Raw genomic sequence first — 23485 nt, 5'->3', positions numbered from 1 at the left:
CTGGCTTCCCGACCAGCCCCTTCAATCAGCGGCTTGAATATTGTCTCCGTAATGTCAGAAATCAGCGGCTCTCTTTCTTCCACGAGTAATCTTCCGGCACTTGGGCAGTCCAACTCCGTAATGTGTGTGTATATGTTTAATGACTATACCCCACTAGCCTACTGTTCCAAAATTGACGTCGTTTTCGAGTTGTTCAATTTTTTTGCCCTTTTCATGAATAGTAATATTTAATAAGTTTTGATTTAAATTTATCTTAATAATTAATGAGTTTTTTTCTTAATTTTACGGTGAGAAAAGGTGTAATTTTAACAACTAAATTTATTTTAAGAGGCACTGAACACAATGAAATTTGTTCGGATACAAAAATGAATATAAAGTTGTCAAAAAGAAACATATGACATCACACCCTTAATGTCTTTTAGTTTACTTTTAGTGGGACTCAAGAAGTTAGTTTTAAAGTATATTTTTAATAAAAAAAATTTATATTAAAGAGTATTGGGTATCATAAAATTTATTTGGATACAAAAATATTCATAAATTTTCTAAATGAGAGGAAAAGACTGAATTTATCAACTCCCATGAACGTAAATTAACTTTATTCATCTTTCTCTCGTTATAATTAACACGCATATGTCATGTTGTTCTCTCAGCTTCCAAACTTTTTATATATACTTGCTCAAGACGCTGTTTTTCCAAGCCTTTTTATATCCTTATAGCTCCTGAATAGATTTTTAACAATAGAAAAAATAAGATAGTATTTGAGTGTAAACCAAACCATAATTTTTATACAAAATAGATATATAAGAAATTTATTTTGATTTTATATAAAAATATTTTTTTAAAAAACAGCTTCTCCGAAGAATCAAACACCCCGAAGGTGAATGACAAATGCTCAATTGTTCTCTCTCTTACCTCCCCACGCTGCTAACGTTATTAAAATTTAGGGTATTGATTGACTCAAATCTAGTACTAGGAAAACGGCCCGCTTCTGCCTGTTTAAGCCCGAATCCTAAGAATTAGTAAAATTTTTAGGCCTGATTCTCAAGTTTCCGGGCTCAAGACCATAAGCTTTTGACCCGTTTAATGAAAAATATAATTGTTTAATTTTTTGTATATTTTATCAAAACAATGAAAATAAAACAATAAAATTATTAGTAAAAATATAAATATAAATAAAATTAAATCATAAATATAAAAATCATCATATGTAAACATCTAAAACATTAATCATAGTGCAAGAGAGTTTATGGAATACACAAACTAAATAGAAGACAGACATAAATAACTAAACAAGCACTAAATTCATACTAAACAACTAAACAAACACTAAGTTCACATTAAGAAACATTATGTAGGTGGTAGTAGCATCATCATTTTTTTGAAACTTCATCATCATTATCATCAATTACAAGGACATTTGATTGTATTTTACTAGTAACAGACTCTTCTTGACTTCTAAAAATGTCAATAATTTATTTTCCATCATTAATATTACATGCATTTTTCGCAACAAATAATAAACCAACATTATAGACAAACCGAGCAATTAAAAGCATAAATAATTGTGATTCACTTATAAATTAGTGAATTATCTTGATATGCAAAACTATGCAATTAGTTGTGAGAACGAATGAGAGCTTGAAGATTAATTGAAAGAATAAAAAAAATATGCAAATCCATGCAACCAGTTTTCTTTTTTAAAGTAAGAAAAAATAAAAAAATTTAAAAACTTATTTGGTTAGTTTGAACAGGTCAGCCTATTTAATTTTAGACCCTACAGTTCAACTTGTTTTTGAAGGGTCTAAATCATAAGCCTAACATTCAATTTAAATGAGTTTAAATGAACTCATCCAACAAGCTCAACCTAGTTTTTCGGCCATACTTAAATCACTATGCATAAAGTGTCAATTATCTTGAAATGAAGGGGACACGTTATATCTCGTGTGAAGGAGAGGATGAGAATATCAGAACATGTTGTTCGCCCTAGAATAATTTCACTACACTTGTACACCTACTCTCACCCCTCATGGGTCACAGCCATAAAGGTCCTCATTATGTTCGGTGACAGTGACCACACAATAGTGAGTACACGGCTATGTGGCTGACTAATGACTGTGAGCGAGATAAGGCTTACTTTATAGAACCAACCTTTTTACTTACTTTTAAAAGGTCCAAATCATGATCCCAACCCTCGGTTTGAATGAGTTTAAATGGAATGACCGGACAAGCTCAAATGTTTTTCCTGCTATGCTTAAATCAGTATGCATAGAGTGGCAGTTATCTTGAAACTTAGGGGACACATTATATCTCGTGTGAACAAGAAGATGAGAATATCAGAATATGTTGTACCCCCTTGGAATAATTTCACTACACTTGAACGCCTACTCTCAGCCCTCATGGGTCACGTGGCCATAAATTGCCTCATGATGTTCAGTGACAGTGACCACATAATGGTGAGTACACTGCCATGTGGCTGACTAATGACTGTGAGCGAGATAAGGCTTACTTTATAGAACCAACCATTTTACTTACTTTTAAAAGGTCCAAATCATGATCCCAACCCTCAACTTGAATGAGTTTAAAATGAGTTTAAATGGACTGACCAGGCATGCTCAAATGTTTTTTTCCAGCTAAACTTAAATCAGTACACATAGAGTGACAATTATCTTGAAATGTGGGGGGCATGTTATATCTCGTGTGAACAAGAGGATAAGAATATCAGAATATGCTATTCCCCTTGGAATAATTTCACTACACTTATACACCCACTCTCAGCCCCCATGGGTCACGTGGCCATAAAGTGCCTCATAATGTCCGGTGACAGTGACCACACAATAGTGAGTACACGGCCATGTGGCTGACTAATGACTGTGAGCGAGATAAGGCTTACTTTATAGAACCAACTTTTTTACTTACTTTTAAAAGGTCCAAATCATGATCCCGACCCTCGGTTTGAATGAGTTTAAATGGACTGACCGGACAGGCTCAAATATTTTTCTGGCTATACTTAAATAAGTACGCATAGAGTGGCAGTTATCTTGAAACATAGGGGACACATTATATCTCGTGTGAACGAGAGGATCAGAATATGTTGTCCCCCCTTGAAATAATTTCACCACACTTGAACACCTACTCTCGGCCCTTATGGGTCATGTGGCCATAAATTGCCTCATAATGTTCGGTGACAGTGACCACACAATAGTGAGTACACTATCATGTGGTTGACTAATGACTGTGAGTGAGATAAGGCTTACTTTATAAAACCAACCTTTTTACTTACTTTTAAAAGGTCCAAATCATGATCCCGACCCTCGGCTTGAATGAGTTTAAATGGACAGACCAGACAGGCTCAAATATTTTTTTCAGCTATACTTAACTCAGTACACATAGAGTGACAACTATCTTGAAACGTGGAGGGCATGTTATATCTCATGTGAATGAGAGGATGAGAGTATCAAAATATATTGTTCCCCTTGTAATAATTTCACCACACTTATACACCTACTCTCAGCCCCCATGGGTCACGTGGCCATAAAGTGCCTCATAATGTTCGATGATAGTGACTACACAATAGTGAGTACGCAGCCATGTGGCTAACTAATGACTATGAGCGATATAAGGCTTACTTTATAGAACCAAACTTTTTACTTACTTTTAAAAGGTCCAAATCATGATCTTGATCCTCGGTTTGAATGAGTTTAAATGGACTTACCAGACAGGCTCAACTGTTTTATCAGCTATACTTATATCAGTACGCATATAGTGACAATTATCTTGAAACGTGGGGGACACGTTATATCTCATGTGAACGAGAGGATGAAAATATCAGAATATGTTGTTCTCCCTTGGAATAATTTCACTACACTTGAACACCTACTCTCGGCCCTCATGGGTCACGTGGCCATAAATTGCCTCATAATGTTTGGTGACAATGACCACCCAATAGTGAGTACACTGCCATGTGGCTGACTAATGACTGTGAGCGAGATAAGGCTTACTGTGTAGAACGAACCTTTTTACTTATTTTTAAAAGGTCCAAATGATGACCCTAATCCTCGGCTTGAATGAGTTTAAATGGACTGACTGGATAGGCTTAATTGTTTTATCGGCTATACTTAAATCAGTACGCATAGAGTGACAATTATCTTGAAACGTGGGGTACATGTTATATTTCGTGTGAACGAGAGGATGAGAATATCATAATATGCTATTCCCCCTTGAAATAATTTCACTACACTTGTACACCTACTCTCAGTCCTCATGGTCACGCGGCCATAAAGTGCCTCATAATGTCCGATGGCAGTGATCACACAATAGTCAATGCACGGCCAAGGGGCTGACTAATGACTGTGAGCAATATAAGGCTTGATGTACTATCATTCATATTAACGTCATTTCTGGGGAGCTGGTTATCTTTTTTCCTTTTATGAATAATAAAACGGAAACTTCGTTCACAATCGAAGGTAAACAATACAAAGATCAAGGGAAAAAATCAGTAATTTCATGACACTGTTTAATTAGTTACATTTTACATTCTCTATATGCAAAATCTATGAAAACAATCTAAAATTTTGATGGTATCATCAATGGTATCTTCAAAGGAATGATTATTGGCTTGATTCTAGAGAAAAAGGTTGATGGCTCCTGCCTACTCGCAACATGCCTCCACTTTCCTAATTCCCAGATTCCAACAGTGTTCTAGACCATTTGCAGCTCCTAGCATCTCAGCTGGCAGGAGCATATGTATTCACTCGGGTCGAGTTCTGTTTCAAGATGATTGTTGCTTTAGGCTTTCAAGAAAATATAAAGTTTTTTTGACAGTATAATTTAATTTCATCCTCCAATAAATGAGGAGTATTTATTTTAATCATCATAATAATATCCCTCTTTTTCAAATTATGGTGAGTCTTAAACATTTTCGTGTTTTATATGTCTTTCTAGAAGTTTAAAGAAGTATTTACTCGGCCAAAGAAAAAAGAAGAATTATTTACTAATACTATTTTGATATATCCTTACTTGCTTCAATAACTTTAATTTATTCATCACGTTAACTAAGGATAAATTTGGTAATGTGGTCAATAATTTCTATAGTTTTTGTCAATTTTTTTCTGATAAGTCGTACTGTGAGTTTTCTTTTGGTCTTCTTTACGTTTCTTGGTTTTGGCTATTTGCTCGTGTACTCTGATTTTTTTTTTGGGTGATTAATAATACACACTCCTGTTTTTGGTAAAAAAATTTGTAAGCATAACTTCGATTTTAAAAGATTTATATTTTATTCACCCAAAAAAAAAGATTTATATTTTAAAATGGAGGAAGAATAAGGATTTTAATAAAACATTATCGATTCTATTTATTATTCCTTCTTCTCCAAATTATAAGAAGTATTTTAGAAGAAAATTTTGGTTCAAAATATAATTAAGAGGTTGATAGAGTAATTAATGATAAATTTTTATCTTTAGCTTTTATCGCAAAAGGAAAGACAGTTTTAAATGAAGAAAAGAGATGAAAGAATTTCTCTATCACATTCCATAATAAGAGTAAAATAGGTAACTTTTATTAATTTAAAACAAATTAATAATTTAATCAATATTCCTTCATTTGCCAGAAAGCTTAACTAATGTGTTACATTTTGAACTGGAGGGAGGATAAACATTACATGTGTAAATGTCCATCACCTTGAGTTTTAGGATTATTTATCTTGAATGTTCTAAACATGTAACCTCTCCAATAAATGATCAGAGAAAGTTTCTTATGATTAATGTCATTATATTATTCTTTATTTCTTTATTTCTTTACTTCAATAGTTAAAGGCATATGCTGGCAAAAACAAAAAGTTGAAGTCATGTGGATTGGCCGGGGGGGGGGGGGGACAATGAGAAAGCTCAATTGTTTTCTCTCCCAGTTTCGTCTCACTATTATTCCTTCTACTCTCTTGCTCTCTCATTCCGGTAACATTGGATGACTATACGATCCCGCGGATCTTCTCTCTCTCTCTCTCTCTATCACACACATACTGTGATTTTTTGTCATATTAATTAATTGGAGATTTTAATAAATCTTACATATTAATAATTTTAATCTCATAAATTTGAATTGATAAAATCTGGCAAAAAATTTGAATTTAAAAAAATTGAACTCTAGCTTTTTGCACAATTGAAATTTGGGAAAATGATAGAAAAATAACAGCTAAATTTAAAAATCTCCAAATAGTTATCTGAATAATAAAAATTCCTTTTTAATTAAATAAGTCTAAATAGGGATTTTAAAGATTATTTAAATGACCATATTACCCATTTTTAATTTTTTTGGAAAACCCATTATTAACGATCTTATAATTTCAAGACCCTATGTAGTTACATAATTAGCAGAGCTTTTTACATTCTCTATATGTGCGAAACTTATGAAAACAGTCATCAATGATATCTTGAAAGGAATGATCATTAGCAGCTTGATTTTTGAGGCTTTAATTTGACGGGGTACTCTCTCACACACCAAGAGAGCCAAGGAGTGATAGTAATTTTTTTGTGATATTAATCATTGAATATTTTAAAAAAATAATATAAAATTTTCCGTTTATTGCATTGATGATTTTGATCTCTTAAATTTGAATTTAAAAAATCTCAACCATAACTTTATTTCTTATTATTGATGAAAAAAATGCTCACGAATAAGATTAAATTTTTTATTAATTTAAATTTAAATTGTTCAACCTTATTTGGATTCAAACTATAATAGGCCCATCTGTATTCCTGCTATAGTCACAACATTATCAATGTTCATGCATGGTGCTTTACATGATAAGATTCAAAGGGATCAGAAATTTCTTATTCAACAGAAAATACATGAAGTAATAAGATGTGAAGCACGTACTTACATAGATCTTAGTATAACAGAACCTAATAAATAATTTTAGGGAAGGACTTCCATCATTCTTTAAATTTTTTCTTAAGCGTAACTATAAAGTACCGTGGGCCCATGAGTGTATTAGGCCTATGTGACGCCTTTGGTTTGGTTTGGGCTGGACCCATTTCATCGTCTGATTTGTTCCCGTTAAAAATAAATAATTCATCCGCACATATATAGCCAAGTCTTGTCAATTGATTAATCCAATTAATTTGGGATAATTACATCAATATATATTTATGTTCTGAATATAAGTAATTGCATTGTTAACCGATTAAGCTTCAAGAAAAAAATTTTTATTCAACAAAAAATAATACATATATAGCAAGATGCGAATAAATTACATGCACAGTTTATGGCCACCTCACCACCTTCTTCTTGAAGAGGCCTGGACCATAAGTAGACCAAAATACTTCAACAAGAAGATGAAATTGCAGTAATACAAAGAGGATTATTGGAATACTAGCAAGTATAGAAACAAAAAAAATAACCCATAAACGTGATGAGTGATACTCCAACATGATCATTATGGTTGCTGAAAAGGCAATCATCATAGTTGCAATAGACAGAAAAAGTGTAGAAAGACCTATTATCAATTTTTTGGGTAGTGAGTAAAGGAAGTCTTCATGAGTATAGCGAGACGTGAGGATCCCTAAAAATGTGAGCACAGAAGTTGTGGAAGAAAACAAGGAAAGTGCATCTGAAATTAAAAAGACTTCAAATAACTTCTCCTCCATAAATATTGGGTATCCTGAATTCTGATTGTTCCCTCCGGGAACTGTTATAGCTGCCGCAAACATGATGGTAACAATTAGAGCCCCAACAACTGAGCAAGAAGATGCTGTTTCTTTCATCCATTTTTCTCCATCAGCCCTAAGCTCTTTGTGGTTTCTTTTGAAACACTCTAGAGGTATCAACGAGTCCTTGTTTAGAACTAGCCTATGTACAGGATCCACCACCCTCTCGATGGCCTATTTTGACAGAAAATAAATACATAATAAGTAATTAATAAAAGACACAATATCGAAGGAAAGAGCATTAAATTTCACCTCTAACTAACATTGAACCATTGCATCTCTCTTTGCATCTGCAATGCAGCACCAGAGATGCTGTCAAGGTAGGAAGAAGGAGCCAACAGGGCTGCCACATGCAGCAAGCTATTTGAGGTCGCGCTCTCACCCATTGACGCCACCATATTCTTGAATTGAAAACCACGGAGGAGGTTGAAAATTAGCTCTACGATACTTAACAGCATGGAAGAAAATGGGCAAGCGGGACCCACCATAAATGACTAGCATTATTAATTCTGTGTTTGCCTTCGTTACTCGCAACAAAAACTCAACACCCTCTTCTTCATGTACGGATATCAGTGCTTTTTCAAACATTTTCTTCTTTACTTCATTCAAATGTCTCAGATTCTCACAAACTAAGTTTAGAATTTCAGGTGCTTTTGCATGCTGCACCTTCATCTCATATATTTTCTTGATTCCTGCACCATTCGTAAATCAAATAGAATTAAAATATTAAAGGCATCCAATTTAAGTTCTGGGAAAACTTTTTGGCACATTTACGTACCTAACAAATTGATGGTGCTAGAGATGGGCCAATGGAATGGACCTAGGCCTGTTGACATGGACTTTGGTATGTATAATGAATAAATTGAAAAACGTAACTTTACATTGTATAATCTATTTTATATAATAATAGTAATATAATATTAATTAATTTCATCCTCTAAAGTGAGAGAGAATTTTGTACCTTGACCAGCTTGGTTGCTCTCGCCTTCTTGCTGAATATCTACGTAGAAATGCCCAGTGGTTGTGGTTGATGGTATTTTGATGTCTTCCACCCAAATGTGATCAAAGAAATGGAACACATAAGCTTCTTCGAATAATATTGCAAGAAATAACTAGAAAGTACAAGTAAATTACATAAATAGAATCAATTAATTGCCGCCGCCTCCTAATAAATTGAGGGATTGTTTTGTTTGAAACATGAAGTTAGAAATAATAGTTGCAAAAAAATAATAATTAAGTCAGAGATAATATTTTCCAATAAATTGAAGGTTAATTGTATAAATTGTATTTTTGGAATTTTGCCAACATTATTTTTGGAAAAGCTTCATAAACGTTTCACCAAATTTTCAAAGAGCCTTGGTGGATGAATACGAGTGGCAGTTAAAATAACTTCATCTTCACCATCTTTATCCTCATCATCATAATTCACCATTTTGGCTAGTGTATAATTAAAATGAGCAAACAACATAAAGAAAATTGTAGGGAAAAACAGAAATTAATAATATGCACTAACAGTGATACAGTCATCGCTTCCAGAACGGAAGTCGACTTATGTCTAGAGAAGGATGAATATAGCTGGCAATATTCTGAATTGTTGGGTCCTCGTTTATGTCAGTAGCAAAAAGCAGCTCCGTGCATCGTCGGAGCAAATCCAAGGCAATATCTATTTATGCACCAACATCATATAGTATGAGAAATGGAAAAAAGCTCTAACATGCCACATCATAAACTGACAGGGGAAAATGAAAAGGGAAAAATGACATTTTTGTCCTGAAAGTTTTCGTTGACCAATTTGTACTGAGGTGGATCTGTGATATTAAATATTATGTCACAAAAGATGCCACATCATCACAGTCCTTACTGGAAAAAAAAAAAAGAAGAAGAAACCTTTCCCCTGCATCATTATCATCAGTCCCATAAAAAAAACTTCAAACCCAGATCAACAATTAACCAATATGAGAAGAAAAACAAATCTAGAAAAATGCAAATCTCTACCCTTCATCATCATCATCCGCATCCAGGGAGAATTTTAGTTTTGATCATTCCATGGCTTCTTCATCTTCTTTCTAGATATTCGCGCCCCTGCCCTTAGTTATTCTCACTATCCTCCTCGACAACCTACAGCAACCTTCGCATCTTTACTCTGAATTGATTCAAGAGACTCAAATCTCAACTAATTGGAGTATTTCAAAGTGCCATTCATACGGGAGACTCAGGCATGTCATAGAGAATATTTAAGATCATAAAGAGACTTTGGCATAGCATCAGTGTCGGCCAAAATTTCACACGGCAATGGCAGTTTGAATTGATTATGATATTTGTGGGTATCTTCAGCTCTTCACAGTAGCTCTCCGAATACACAAGCCTCACTATGACCAACTTTATTAATTAAAATCAACAAAAAAAATCACAATAGATTTTGAAATCCAAATTCAAAACCAAACAACAAACATGATTATAAAGCGAGAAATATTAGAAAAATAAAAACAGAACAAGAGGTTGAACAGTGAGGGATGAAGGTAAGCCTAGAAATATTCAGCTCTGCATTTGTTTTTGGTTTGTTCCCAAAGAACGTGTGGTGGAGGAGGAAGAAGAAAGGGACATATTTGGTATTTCACTTTTATTATGTGGCTTACTATCCTATATGGTAGATCCACCTCAACACAAATGGGTCAACTAACAGTTGACCGTTTAGCACCGTTCAAATATGGCGACATTGTTACGATTTGCCACTTCCAGAGCCACATTGCTTCAAAAAGTATTTCTGGATACCCATAGTTTCTTTGCGAAAACTTTCAGGGCTAAAATATACCTTAACCGAAACGAAAATGAAACACATATATTATTATGCTGTGTATAAAATTATTTATCTAAAAGTAGTTATGCTACCTAATTCTCCAAGTTTCAAGCAGATTTGGAGAAAAAGGGGCCCCACAGTACCGCCGTTGTCTGGTCTGAAGACTTCCCAAGGAGTGACAGAATAAAGATAACGTCCCATTTTCTTTCGGCCAGAATAAAAAGCCGAGTTAACAGGAATCTCCCAAGCGTACTTATTAGATGGAATTTCAAGTGCCTTTTTATTTTTGCTGATCAAGCATGCTGCAACTGGGATGAGTTCATTGAGTGAAGCAGCCATTGCAAGCGGAGTATTGCCCCAGTAAGCATCGCGTATCTCCAGATATTCTTCTGGAACTAATCTCACCAGCTCCTCTACTATGCCCAGATGCCCAAATTTTGCAGCCACGTGAAGAGGTGTTTCGCCCATTGACTCCGCAAAATCTACGTCCAATACCTGAGGATAGCGATCAATGGATGCTTCTGCAGCCAACCAGTTGTTTTCAGCTATGGCCTTGAGCATATTACTCATCTCTAATCCTTCTGCCTCCGTTAACTCTGTAATCAGCACTCAATTATATTTTGAGTAGGAGGGCAATGAGAGAATTGTTAGTAGCCTTACAAATAAAGAAGGACCGTATATTTTGAGTAAATTAATTTTGTGGAGATGACTCTTGTGAGAGAGCTGGTGCCCTAATTACTAAAGGATTTTTCCACATATACCACTAATGAAATATATAAGGCACTGACCTCGGGGAGAAGCCGGTGCAGAGGCCGTTGCAGAGGCCGGTGCAGAGGCCGGCGCATTATTATTGTAGGTCTCATAGAGAATGTCCCATGCATCTTTGGCTTTAGAGACCCCTTTTATATGGGAGTGATTGGGACGTCCACAAGAGATACGGATGACGTGCAATGCTGCAGCATTGTTTCTTCTCCATTTAGGAAACCCTTCCAAATCATCTTCGTCTGGTTTTGCGCTACTATTCGTCACTTCCCAAAGATCTCGAGATATCAGATAGTTCTTAACCCATTCGAACCAATCAGCACTGCTGTTTCTCGTGAGTGGCTCTGCAACTATGTCGTTAAAATTGCGGCTTCCTTCCATAGCTCAATTAACTAAAGCTGCTATGTTGCAGACGGTGAAAATTTGAGCCTCCTAATCAGCACAAAATAATACTAATAATAAATAAAATGGATAGTTTTTTGGAATATTTTCACATGATATGATTATGGTGGAATGATGCAGGTCGCAAAGTAAGCGCTAATTATTGACCAACAAAGAAAATGTAAGCATTAATCATACCTCTAATTTCCAAATGGACTTTCAAAATTCAAATTTTCAAAAGTGTTGCCCCCACCAGGTGCCACTTTTCGGAACAGAACACACGAGTCATCCAAACTATAAAATATTAATTTTCAAAGCCCTAGGTAGCAAAATTCAGGCCGCTTATATCATGATGACAGATCTATAACCATTGAAATATTAATTTAAGTTTTATAAAATAACTTAAAAAACTATAAAATAATAAGTTTTATAAATATTAAATAAGCACAAATTATGAACTTAAAACTTTAAAATTTATTAAACCACCATTATAGCTATGAACTTCAATTAATCACTATCCTTTTAATATTCTGCAAATTGAAATGTACTAATGCATGAAAGGTAAAAGAAAAAAGAAAAGAGCACTAAGTAAGAAGAAAGCATAATTGAATTGATGTGTTGCCAAAAGGAAAAGAAAAGGAGTGCTTAACTTTTTCTAAAGGCAAAAAATAAGTATAGCGGAAAACCTTTTCAAAGTGGGTGAAGTGGAAAGGAGCCGGTAATCCAACGTGCTATCTTATCTTCTCTCTTGCCACGACGCGAGCTTACATCTTTATTTGATATCTGTGGCCATGACAATCAGAATCCAATAATTTGGGTTTGTTGGGATTAGGATGAAAAAATAACTTATTTTTAATTTATTTTTTTTAGAAAAATTAGATTGGGTAAAAATTAAATTAAGTGATATAAATTATGTTTGGATTAGATTCTATAAAAGTTAATTTATAAAAATTAAATGGAGTAGAAGATTGTTTGGATTATGATTAAAAAATAAGTTTAATTTATAAAATTATCAAAATAGATATAAATTTTTTTAAACAATAAAAAATGATAAAAATAAATTTAAACAATACAATTAATTTGAATTATTTTAATATGAAAAAACGGAATTTAAATACTGAAATATATTTTAAAACCTTAATTCATACTCCTCCAATTTAATTGTTAAGTTGATTTTGATCCTAAATATAAGACATATTTTTCATATTTATTAATTTTTTAAATTATTCTTATGAATTTCACAGAACCATAATCAAGCAAAAAAAAAAAAGAGGATATTAAAAAAATAATTATGATATTTTAAAAAAAACATGTTATATTTTTTATAATCAACTATCTTATCTAACTTTTTTAATTTAATCAAATTAATTAAATAGTTAAATAGGTCTTGAGTATCATACAGAAAAGAAATATTAAGAATCTCAGCAGTAAATAATCAAGATGGGATCAAGGGAGAATAAAACGCACAATCAATTTTGGCAATCGAATAAGAGAACCCCGAAACGTTACTGGTGAGGGTCGTGGAGGGGAATCAACCAATAATACAAGATGCTTAGATATGCAGACGCGAAATCGAACACGCGACGATGCGACTGGTGAGAAGCCTTAGACTGATGGGTAAGTGGAGGAGCCCAAACCAGTAGGTTGGGAACAGCAAAAGGGAACTAACAAACCATCGGCTTCTCCTTCATTGTGCGCATCACTGGACTGACTGCTACTGCATTACAAATGGCATATTTAGGGTCCCAGCACTGGACGGCGTTCACGGTGGAGATGCGACGGATGTGATAGTGAAGATCTGACGGATGTCAAAGTGAAGAGGCTGCAACGCTCTGCTTTCGACCGGCGGAGAGGAGAATGAGTGTGAGAGGCTTTCGAAACTGAGGACGAGAGATAATGAGGGAAAGGGAGAGAAAAGTTATTTATCTATACAACCATGAGCACGATAAACCTTAAGGGCCTGTTTGGGGGTTTAAAAAATTTCTTATACGTACGTTTCAAGGTAAAACTCCTCTCAAATACTTGTCTTGTATTCTTTAAATCATTATTAAAAAACTATTTGTAAGCTGTTCTAAATGAGTCCAATCAGGAAACATAACTTCTTAAACTTATCCGATTTCTGCAGTTTATATCTAATTTAAACAATAAATATTTAAAATAATTAATTAATTATTTTTAAATAAAAATTATTTTTTTAAAAAATATAATTAGGAGGTTATCTCTATTTTATTTTATATATATTAAAATAAGTATTTTGAATAAATAAAAAATTAAACGTAGACCATCAAAATAAGATGTGATTATCCAAATTGATAAGTTTATAATGCTGTTCAAAGGGATGAGCACACTATTAACGTGGAAAACGTTTTCACACTGGATGACGTGGCATGCTTTGGAGCGTTGGCGGGCGGAAAGGATAACGGCTCAGATTTGAACATATGCACTTATTGGCTGTAAGTCTGTAATTATTTTAATTACTCACAAGTTAAACTATTAAACATTATTTATAAATGATACTGTAAATAATTAAACGTTGAGAGTATTGTTAATTTCAATATTTTAAAAAATTTGTTATGCATTTTTTTAATAATCAATGTTGGTCATTTCATTTTATTTGAAGTTTTTATTCAATAAGTAATTAATGTATCCAATATTCATATTCTAGCAATATTATATTCAGTATAAATGAATTTCTTATTTTAGTGCATTGAATTTATGTTCGTTCGGTCACGCTTTTGATGTTTAAAATTAAATACTTATGACCGTTTTTATCCCCCATAAAAGAAATCTTTCAATGTCTTAAGAACACAAATTATAGATGCTGGCTGGAGATGAGCGGAGTAGACCTGGCCCTGTTGACATGGATATTTTATAAAATATTTACATACTTCTTTAAATATATATACACGGACACAACTTCTGATTTTAAATAAAAATTAGTTTATTCTATAATTTTAATTTGTATTTTTTAATTTACGTTATAAACTAGATCTTATATTTAGGATCAGAAGTAATGGGTGTATATATATGAAGCTGATAAAGCGAGTGAAGAATTTTTTTAATCTGATCAATTTTACTCCTGTTAAGAAAGAACTTCGTGGGATATGATGGAATCTCGTTGTGTTCTGTCAGCGGGTATACTCTGTTTAATTAGAAAGGCTCTGATGGACACAGCCGTGCATGTTCTAAATATGGGCTGATATCCGCAAATCAGACTTTGGCTAAAAATAAAAGCAGTTGGTTTATTACACATTAAGATTCACGAGGAGAATTTTTATTCAATAGATGGTTATAATGGACGGAAATAATGTAGGAAGACCGACCATGATTGTTATATAATCATATAGTGCCCCACCATGATTTAAACTTAAACACAAAATACCCATATCTAAGTCTTGTACCTCTTTCAACTCATCACTATAATCACCAATTCTTGCGTACTGAGAAGTTAAAATACACAATTCATCCAACAACAAAAACAAACTGAAAAAAATTAAATTGTATTAACTCATCCTTTAAAATATAGTAATTTTTCAATATTATCCCTATTTAGTAGAAATACTATATCTAAAAATAAACTATCTACACTATAATAAATACTGGACAAACTATTATATTTATGTTAAAAATTTAATAAGGTTATTTATAAATAGAATTAAGAAAAACTAGAAGCACAAGTAAATTATATAAATAGTATTAATTAATTACCGCCACCTCCTAATGGATTGCGGGATTGTTTTCTATGAAAAAGTCAAAGATAATATCTTCCGATTGATTGAGCGTTAATTACATAAATAATATATTTAGAATTTTTTTGCCGACATTATTTTTGGAAATATACGTCATAAACGTTTCACCAAATTTTCAAAGAGCCTAATAATGGACCATGAAAAATTTCAGAAGATATCTTATGTTATTGTTGGATGGAGGGTAGTTATAATAAGTAATACTCCCTTCGTCCCATATTATAAGCAACAATTACCATCTTCATCTTTTCCTAGAATATAAGTAATTTTTAATAGTTGTCTTAAATTTTTATAACAAATTTTTTATTTTATCCTTAATAAATAATCCTCCCATTCTCTCTCTTTCATAATATAAGCAACAACTACCATTCTTTCTCTTTCATTATTCTCCAATCATAAATGAGGGTATTTTGGAGAGAATTTTTAATTTTTACATATTTATTATTTTTAACTAATTTTAATTACTACTTTGATTTACGTAATCTAGTACAAAGTTGCTTATAATATGGGATGGAGGGAGTATTGTTATTATGCTCACAATGACTATAACAATGAACTATCGATCAGAAGACGACACTACTTGTAAATATATGTAGGCTAGAGTTATTGTCCGCTGCAAGTGATTAAGAAGATAGATTTTGGAAAATCTTGAAGCAATCATCTTGCAAAATGACAAAATTAACTAAATTAAAGGATAAGCTTGGAAGAGAGAAGCAAAGGAGGAGTCTTTTAATTTTTAGTCAAAGAACTTACACATTCCTAAATGCATATAATTATGGATTTAGAGTTCCCGCAAAACTATACCTAAAACTCTTGGCAAACTTGTTGTTTACACTTTCCAACGTGTTCTATACATAGTGGATTTTCCTAACTCCCTTTGGTTTTTAGTACAGGGCATTTTCTAGAGGCAATTTTTTATTCTCAATATAAGTCTCCAACCACATAACTCATTAATGGCTACTTTCCAATTTCACCCATGTTATTGTTTAAGGTATAGTACTAATAAGCTCTTGAACCTTGTGTTTCTCTGCTATATTATTTAATCTAAATTGGAGGGACACTCGGAAAAAAAAAAAACAAAGAATAAAGCACACGTATCTGCTGGATACGGTGTTGTTAAGTTATACAGACATCCCTATTTTCAGGATGAATAGAAACACGGTATTCCTCTGGTTCTAAATAAAAATGAGTCTTGTATTTAGGATAGGAGAATATAAAAATAAAAGGAAAGCCCATATAGTTGAAGGAAAATCCAAGGGTTATTGTGTGCAATTTTTCCCCAAAACATATATTGTGCTTTGCGAATGAAATTATATATCTAAAAATTATGTTACGAAATTCTCCAATTCTCAAATAGGTTCGGAGAAACCCAGGACCCACAGCAGAGCCGTCTTCTGCTTTGAGGACTTGCAAAGGAGTGACAGAATAGAGATGACGTCCAAATTTGTTGCGGCCACAGAAAAAAGCCAAGGTAACAGGGATCAGCCAAGGCCGCTGAGCTTCAACTATAAGTGCATTGCTATTTTTGTTTATCATGCATTTTGCAATTGGAATGGATCCCGTATATTTGGCAGTTGTTGCAAGTGGAGTATAGCCATAATAATCCCATATTTCAAGATATTCTGGTTCTACTAGTTGCGTCAATTCTTCTACTATGCCCACATGCCCGAACTTTGCAGCTACATGAAGAGGTGTTTCGCCTCTTGAAACTCCAAACTCTACGTCCAATACCTTAGGATGGCGATCAATGACTGCTTTTGCTTCGAACCAGTTGTTCTCAAATATGGCCTTGTTCAAATTAGCCATCTCTAATTCGTCTGCCTGCATCACTGGAATCAACAACCAGCACATATGCATTAAAAATTTAAAATATATATTCATATGCATAATTAAGAGGAAGGATATAGATAAATCAAATGAGAATGAGTGAATCCAATGAGTTGGCACCCAGTACTGGTATCGAGGTTCAGCTAGGAATTGGCTCAGGTGTTGCCTAATAATAATACTGAAACATGCTTTAATTTTGTTCTAGACATAAAGAAGATACGCTGGAAGTTTTTAATAACATGGCCCCAACACAATACTCAAATCTAAATCTTGTACTTCTCTCCCCTCATCACTGTATTTAATCATCAATTCTTTCAGTTTGTGAAAATAAAATACACATTTCAGCAAAATAAACAAAGATTAATTGCGCTTACTTCTTTCTTCCTCCACGTGAATTTGTGATGGCAGTGGCTTGTTACTTCTTTTTCAGCTTGCCCTCGCACTTCACTGACTCTTCACTGACTTTTCGTTTATCTATTCCTTACGTGTTCGTATGGTTTAAGATATTCAATATATGATAGAGGATCAAGAAAAAGATCGTGATATGTTACCACCAAGAAAAAGAAAAAGAAAACAAACTTGACTTTTCCTTTGAAAAAGCATGTACGCATTAAAAAAGATAGTGATGTTGGGGAACAACTCAACTTTCTTAACTACCATATTGTATCTTCTTTTGCAGTTGCCTCATAGTTCACTTACTCCAGACGCATTTTAAATTTATAGTCATTGTCGTATTATTTCTTATGGTTCAAAATATTTAATGCTCTTCATTGAGTTTTTAATGCAAAAGCTACTTAACTACTAATTTGAATATATTAAGAAAATTGGATAAATTAATTAATGATTACTAATTATTGACATGATTTTTTCTAAAATACACATGTATAGAATATGTCTTGTATCTATTTGAATTTGATTGGTAATACTGCTAATCGAGTGAGTATCAATCAATTCAGGTAGTTTAAAAAGAAATAATAAATATGAGAGATAAAGTGTATTAAAATTATATATTTAGAATTAAAATCAATCTTTAATTAGCTTCTACACCTTAGATGAGAGCATTTAAAACTAAAACCGGCCGGTCTAACCAACGTTTGCACAAGAAAGTATTATATAACTGTGGGCTTGAGTCTATTCTTTCCCTGGAGGAATGAAAGCACCATATGCTTTTTAATTTCCTTTAAATTGAACCCAGTAGATCTCAAGCAGGCAAGAACAAGGAAAATGGTTTTTGGGGGGGGGGGGGAGGAAAAAAAGAAAGAGAAGGGAATGGAAACAGAAGGCAAACGTGTCTAAGAGACGGGGGAACGCTGACGTGGCATAATCTGAAGCATTGGTGAAGCAACCGACTTGGACTTGAATTGAAGATTATCAATTCACTAAAATGCGGCATATCTTCTAGAGAAAATCTTACACAAGGAACATAAACATTACTAATCTCAAATCAGAATTGTTTCCTATACTTTAATAGTTTTTGGGTTAAAGTGCATTTAGTATCCTGGAATATTTTCTTATATGCATCTAGCACCTTAAAGTATTTTTTAGGTGTATCCAATATTCTGAAATTTTTTTTTTTGCTTTGATGCTGGATGCACCAAAAAATATTTTTGGACATTGGATGCATCTAAAAAAAATATTTTGAGATGTTAGATGCAGAAAAAAATTCACGGTGCTGGACATATCCGAGAAAACACTTCAAGGTACTGAATGTACTACAAAATATTTTAGAGAGCTAGACACATCCGAGAAAATATTTCGGAGTGTTGAATACATCTTAACTCAGTTTTTTTACTACTAAATAATAACACATTTTTGTAGGAATTTTTTATTTGAGATTTAGTAATTTGGAAGTTCCTGTTATAGAAATTTCCCCATCTTGTTATGCAAATCTTGTTTTTAGTAATTTTTGCACCAAAGTTCTAAAATTATGCATCACATTTGACTGTTTGTGCCTGTTTGAATTTGTGCAAATTAAACAGAATATGTGCCCTTGTTCAATACAATTATTTTTAATTAGAAATAACTTAAAATAACAAAACTTTTTATTATTTCAACCATTAATTAATAGGTTTTAATGTAATTTTTTTAGCCGAAAGGTATCGATGTACTTAATTACGTTAAAAAAAATCTTGTTATTCCTCGAATTATATTAAACATTCTTCATAATCACTTTTATTTTTGAATAATACTATAAATAACTAAAAATTGAGGATAGTAATAATCTCTATATCTTAAGAAATTGTTGTTATGTGTTTTCCATAATAATCAAAAATATTATTGGTAGTTTCGTTTTATTTTCAGTTTTCGTTCAATAAAAAGTTAATGTATCAGATATTCATATTATACTAATATTATATTTCATACAAATTAATTTTTTTAATTTTATCTGTGTTGATTCAATCATGCTTCTGACATTTAAAAACAACTACATATAACTGTTGTTTTACTTCATATATAAAACAAATCTTTCAGTGTTTTAAGAGAGTTCAAAATTTATTTTTCTCCTCCAACAACCTGAAACAGTTGGGTAAAATTAAAACGAAACAGTTTTTGCCGGTTTTAATTTGTCATTGCTACAAAGTTTTTTCATAAATAATGCTCCTCTTTTTTGGGTGAACATAAATAATGCTTCTTTATTAACACAAGTACGTGAATGAAAGATTGTGCTGCGTTTTCATATTATTTGAATTTTTATCTAATTTTTTATTTTTTCCTAAATGGTGGTAGAAAATTGTGTAAAATGAAATAGGAAACAATTATGATCAGAGACGGTGGATCTTTTTCAAATTATTTTAATTTCTTATTTTAATTTTATATAATTAAAATATATGGGCGTAAATATGTTAAGGCTAGACTCAAGCCTTATACTTTTGGGGCAGTGGCTGGCGGTCCCACCGGATCAATTTGTTGACAAGTTACAGCGGTTTACCGGTGGGAATCAAATCGAAGTTTAACTGTTGAGCAGTCACCACATGCACCTCATCACTTTTGTTGGAATTTGCTGGAATAATTCATTATTAAATAATTAAGAAAAGTCAGACATTCCGAAAATAATAGGAGAAAAATGGTCAAAGGACAATAGGATCTTCTATAAAATATATTTATGTGACAGTATTTTAACAACAAAATCGGAACCTACGGTGAAAACCTACTCTGCGTACAAACACATACATGAAGCTTGCAGATGGCCATGAAAACGGACCCTCTTGCAGATTCAATAATGAGCTCCTAACGTTGTTCACCTCATCTAGATGTGCAAAGCATGATGATACGATTAGGCTAAAAATAAAACCAGATGCTTTATTTACGTGACAAGATTCAAGGGGATCAGAAATTTCTTATTCAACAGAAAATATATAAAGTACATATTTAATTTCATCCTCTAGGAAATAATACATACTATGCTAAGATGTGAAATAATTACATGCACAGTTCATGGCCACTCATCCACCTTCTTGAAGGGGCCTGGACCATAAGTAGACAAGAATACTTCAACAAGAAGAGGGAATTGTAATAATACAAAGAGGGTTATTGGAACACCAGCAACCACAGTAACAATTACAATAACCCATAAACGTGAAAAATTATATTGCACCATGATCATTATGGTTGCTAAAAAGGAAATCATCATGGTTGCAATAGAAAGAAACAGCATAGAAAGACCTATTATCAATTTTGTAGGAAGCGAGTAAAGGAAGTCTTCTTCTGCATAGCGTGATGTGACGATTCCTAAACATGTGAGAAGAGATATAGTGGACGAACACAAGGAAAGTACATCTGAAATTAAGAAAACTTTAAATAACTTCTCCTTCATAAGTATTGGGTACCCTGAATCCTCATTGTTTCCTCCGGGAACTGTTAAAGCTGCAGCAAACATGATGCCAACAATTAAAACCCCAACAACCGAGCAAGAAGACGTTGTTTCCTTCATCCACTTTTCTCCTTCAGTCCTCAGGTCTGTGTGGTTTTCTCTGAATAATTCTATGGGGTTCAGCCCCATCTTGTTTACAGCTAGCCTATCTACAGGATCCACCATACTCTCAACAGCCTATGCTTACAGAAAATAAATACATAATAAGCAATTAATGAAAGACACAAAGTATCGAAGGAAATTAAAAGCATTAAATTTCACTTCTTAATAACCTTGAACCATTGCAGTTCTCTCTGCATCTGTAATGCGGCACCAGGGATGCCATTAAGGTAGGAAGAAGGAGCCAACAGGGCTGCCACATGCAGCAAGGTATTTGAGGTCTCGCCATCAACTATTGACGCCACCACATTCTTAAAGCGAAAACCACGAAGGAGGTTGAAAATCTCAGCTCTACGATATTTAACAGCATGGAAGAAAATGGGCAAGTTTGAACCACCACAACTGAGTAGCGTTATTAATTCTGTGTTTGCCTTTGTTACTCGCAACAAAAACTCAACATTCTCTACTTTAGATACAGATATCAGTGCTTTTTCAAACATATTCTTCTTTGCTTTATTCAAATGTCTCAGATTCTCACAAACTAAGTTTAGAATTTCAGCTGCTTTTGCATGCTGCACCTTCATCTCATATATTTTCTTGATTCCTGCACCATTCGTAAATCAAATAGAATTAAAATATTAAAGGCATCTAATTTAAGTTCTGGGCCGGGCCACTTTTTGGGACACTTACGTACCTAACAAATTGTAGATGCTGGAGATGGGCCAATGGAATAGACCTAGGCCTGTTGACATGGATTTTGGTATGTATAATGAATATATTGAAAAACGTAACTTTACATTGTATAATCGATGTTCTATAATAATAGTTATATAATATTACTTGATTTCATCTTCTAAAGTGAGAGAGAATTTTGTACCTTGACCAGCTTGGTTGCTCTCGCCTTCTTGCTGAATATCTACGTAGAAATGCCTAGTGGTTGTGGTTGATGGTATTTTGATGTCTTCCACCCAAATGTGACCAAAGAAATGGAACACATAAGCTTCTTCGAATAATATTGCAACAAATAACTAGAAACTACAAGTAAATTACATAAATAGTGTCAATTAATTGCCGCCACCTCCTAATAAATTGAGGGATTGTTTTGAATGAAACATAAAGACAGAAATAATAGTTGCAAAAAAATAATAATAAAGTAAGAGATAATATTTTCCATTAAATTGAGAGTTAATTGCATAAATTGTATTTTTGGAATTTTGCCAACATTATTTTTGGAAACACTTCATAAACGTTTCACCAAATTTTCAAAGAGCCTTAGCAGATGAATACCAGTGGCAGTTAAAATAACTTCATCTTCACCATCTTTATCCTCATCGTCATAATCAAAATGAGCAAACAGCATAAAGAAAATTGTAGGGAAAAACAGAGAGTAGTAGAAAGTAATTAAAGTAATAATATGCACTAACAGTGATACAGCCATCGCTTCCAGAACAGAAGTTGACTTATGTCCAGAAGTTGACTTAACAGTGCAATATTCTGAATTGTTGGGTGCTTGTTTGCGTCAGTAGTAAAAAGCAACTCCTTGCATCGTTGGAGCAAATCCAAGGCAATATCTATTTATGCACCAACATCATACAGTATGAGAAATGGAAAAAGGCCACATGTATAAACTGACGGGGGAAAATGAAAAGGGTAAAATGACATTTTTGTACTGAAAGTTTTCGTTGACCAATTTGTACTGAGGTGGATGTGTCATACTAAATATTATGTCACATAACATGCCACATCATCACAATCCTTACTGGAAAAAAAATAAAAGAAACCTTTCCCCTGCATCATTATCATCAGTCCCATAAAAAAAAACTGTAAACCCAGATCAACAATTAACGAATATGAGAAGAAAAACGAATCTAGAAAAATGCAAATCTCTACCCTTCATCATCACCATCCGCACCATGGAGAATTTTAGTCTAGATCATTCCATGGCTTCTTCATCTTCTTTCTAGATATTCGTGCCCCTGCTCTTAGTTATTCTCACTATCCTCCTCGACAACCTACAGCAACCTTCGTATCTTTGCTCTTAATCGCTTCAGGAGACTCAAGTCTCAACTAATTGGAGTATTTCAAAATGCCATTCATACGGGAGACTCAAGCATGTCATAGAGAAATTTTAAGATCATCAAAGAGACTCTGGCATAGCACCAGTGTCGGCCAAAATTTCACACAGCAATGGCAGTTTGGATTGATTATGATATTTATGGGTATCTTCAGCTCTTCACAATAGCTCTCCAAATACAGAAGGCTCACTATTATGAACTTCATTAATTAAAATCAACAAAAAATT

The 23485-nt window shown here is 33.3% G+C and overlaps 2 protein-coding genes and 1 long non-coding RNA gene across 3 annotated transcripts; all 3 read right to left on the bottom strand.

Moving 5' to 3' along the window:
* Positions 1–9223: 9223 nt before the first annotated feature.
* LOC114727551 (uncharacterized) lies at positions 9224–11640 on the bottom strand. Its single transcript, XM_028914253.1, has 3 exons — positions 11286–11640; positions 10590–11093; positions 9224–9363 (listed from the first exon to the last, which is right to left on the bottom strand). Exons 1-3 carry the CDS (start codon positions 11638–11640, stop codon positions 9224–9226), a joined length of 999 nt encoding a protein of 332 aa, XP_028770086.1.
* Positions 11641–20646: 9006 nt separating this feature from the next.
* Positions 20647–21683, bottom strand: LOC114727550 (uncharacterized). Its single transcript, XM_028914252.1, has 2 exons — positions 21357–21683; positions 20647–21261 (listed from the first exon to the last, which is right to left on the bottom strand). Exons 1-2 carry the CDS (start codon positions 21681–21683, stop codon positions 20647–20649), a joined length of 942 nt encoding a protein of 313 aa, XP_028770085.1.
* A 5-nt stretch (positions 21684–21688) lies between these two features.
* LOC114727534 (uncharacterized) lies at positions 21689–22110 on the bottom strand. The gene is made up of 3 exons (XR_003738588.1): positions 22061–22110; positions 21878–21925; positions 21689–21787 (listed from the first exon to the last, which is right to left on the bottom strand). It is a non-coding gene; the product is annotated as an uncharacterized LOC114727534 (long non-coding RNA).
* Between the last annotated feature and the right edge of the window lie 1375 nt (positions 22111–23485).

Source organism: Neltuma alba, unplaced genomic scaffold, assembly GCF_004799145.2.
Source record: "Neltuma alba isolate B1F8T4 unplaced genomic scaffold, ASM479914v2 tig00012484_pilon, whole genome shotgun sequence".
Classification (NCBI taxonomy): Eukaryota; Viridiplantae; Streptophyta; class Magnoliopsida; order Fabales; family Fabaceae; genus Neltuma; species Neltuma alba.
This window is presented reverse-complemented; position numbering and strand designations above follow the sequence as displayed.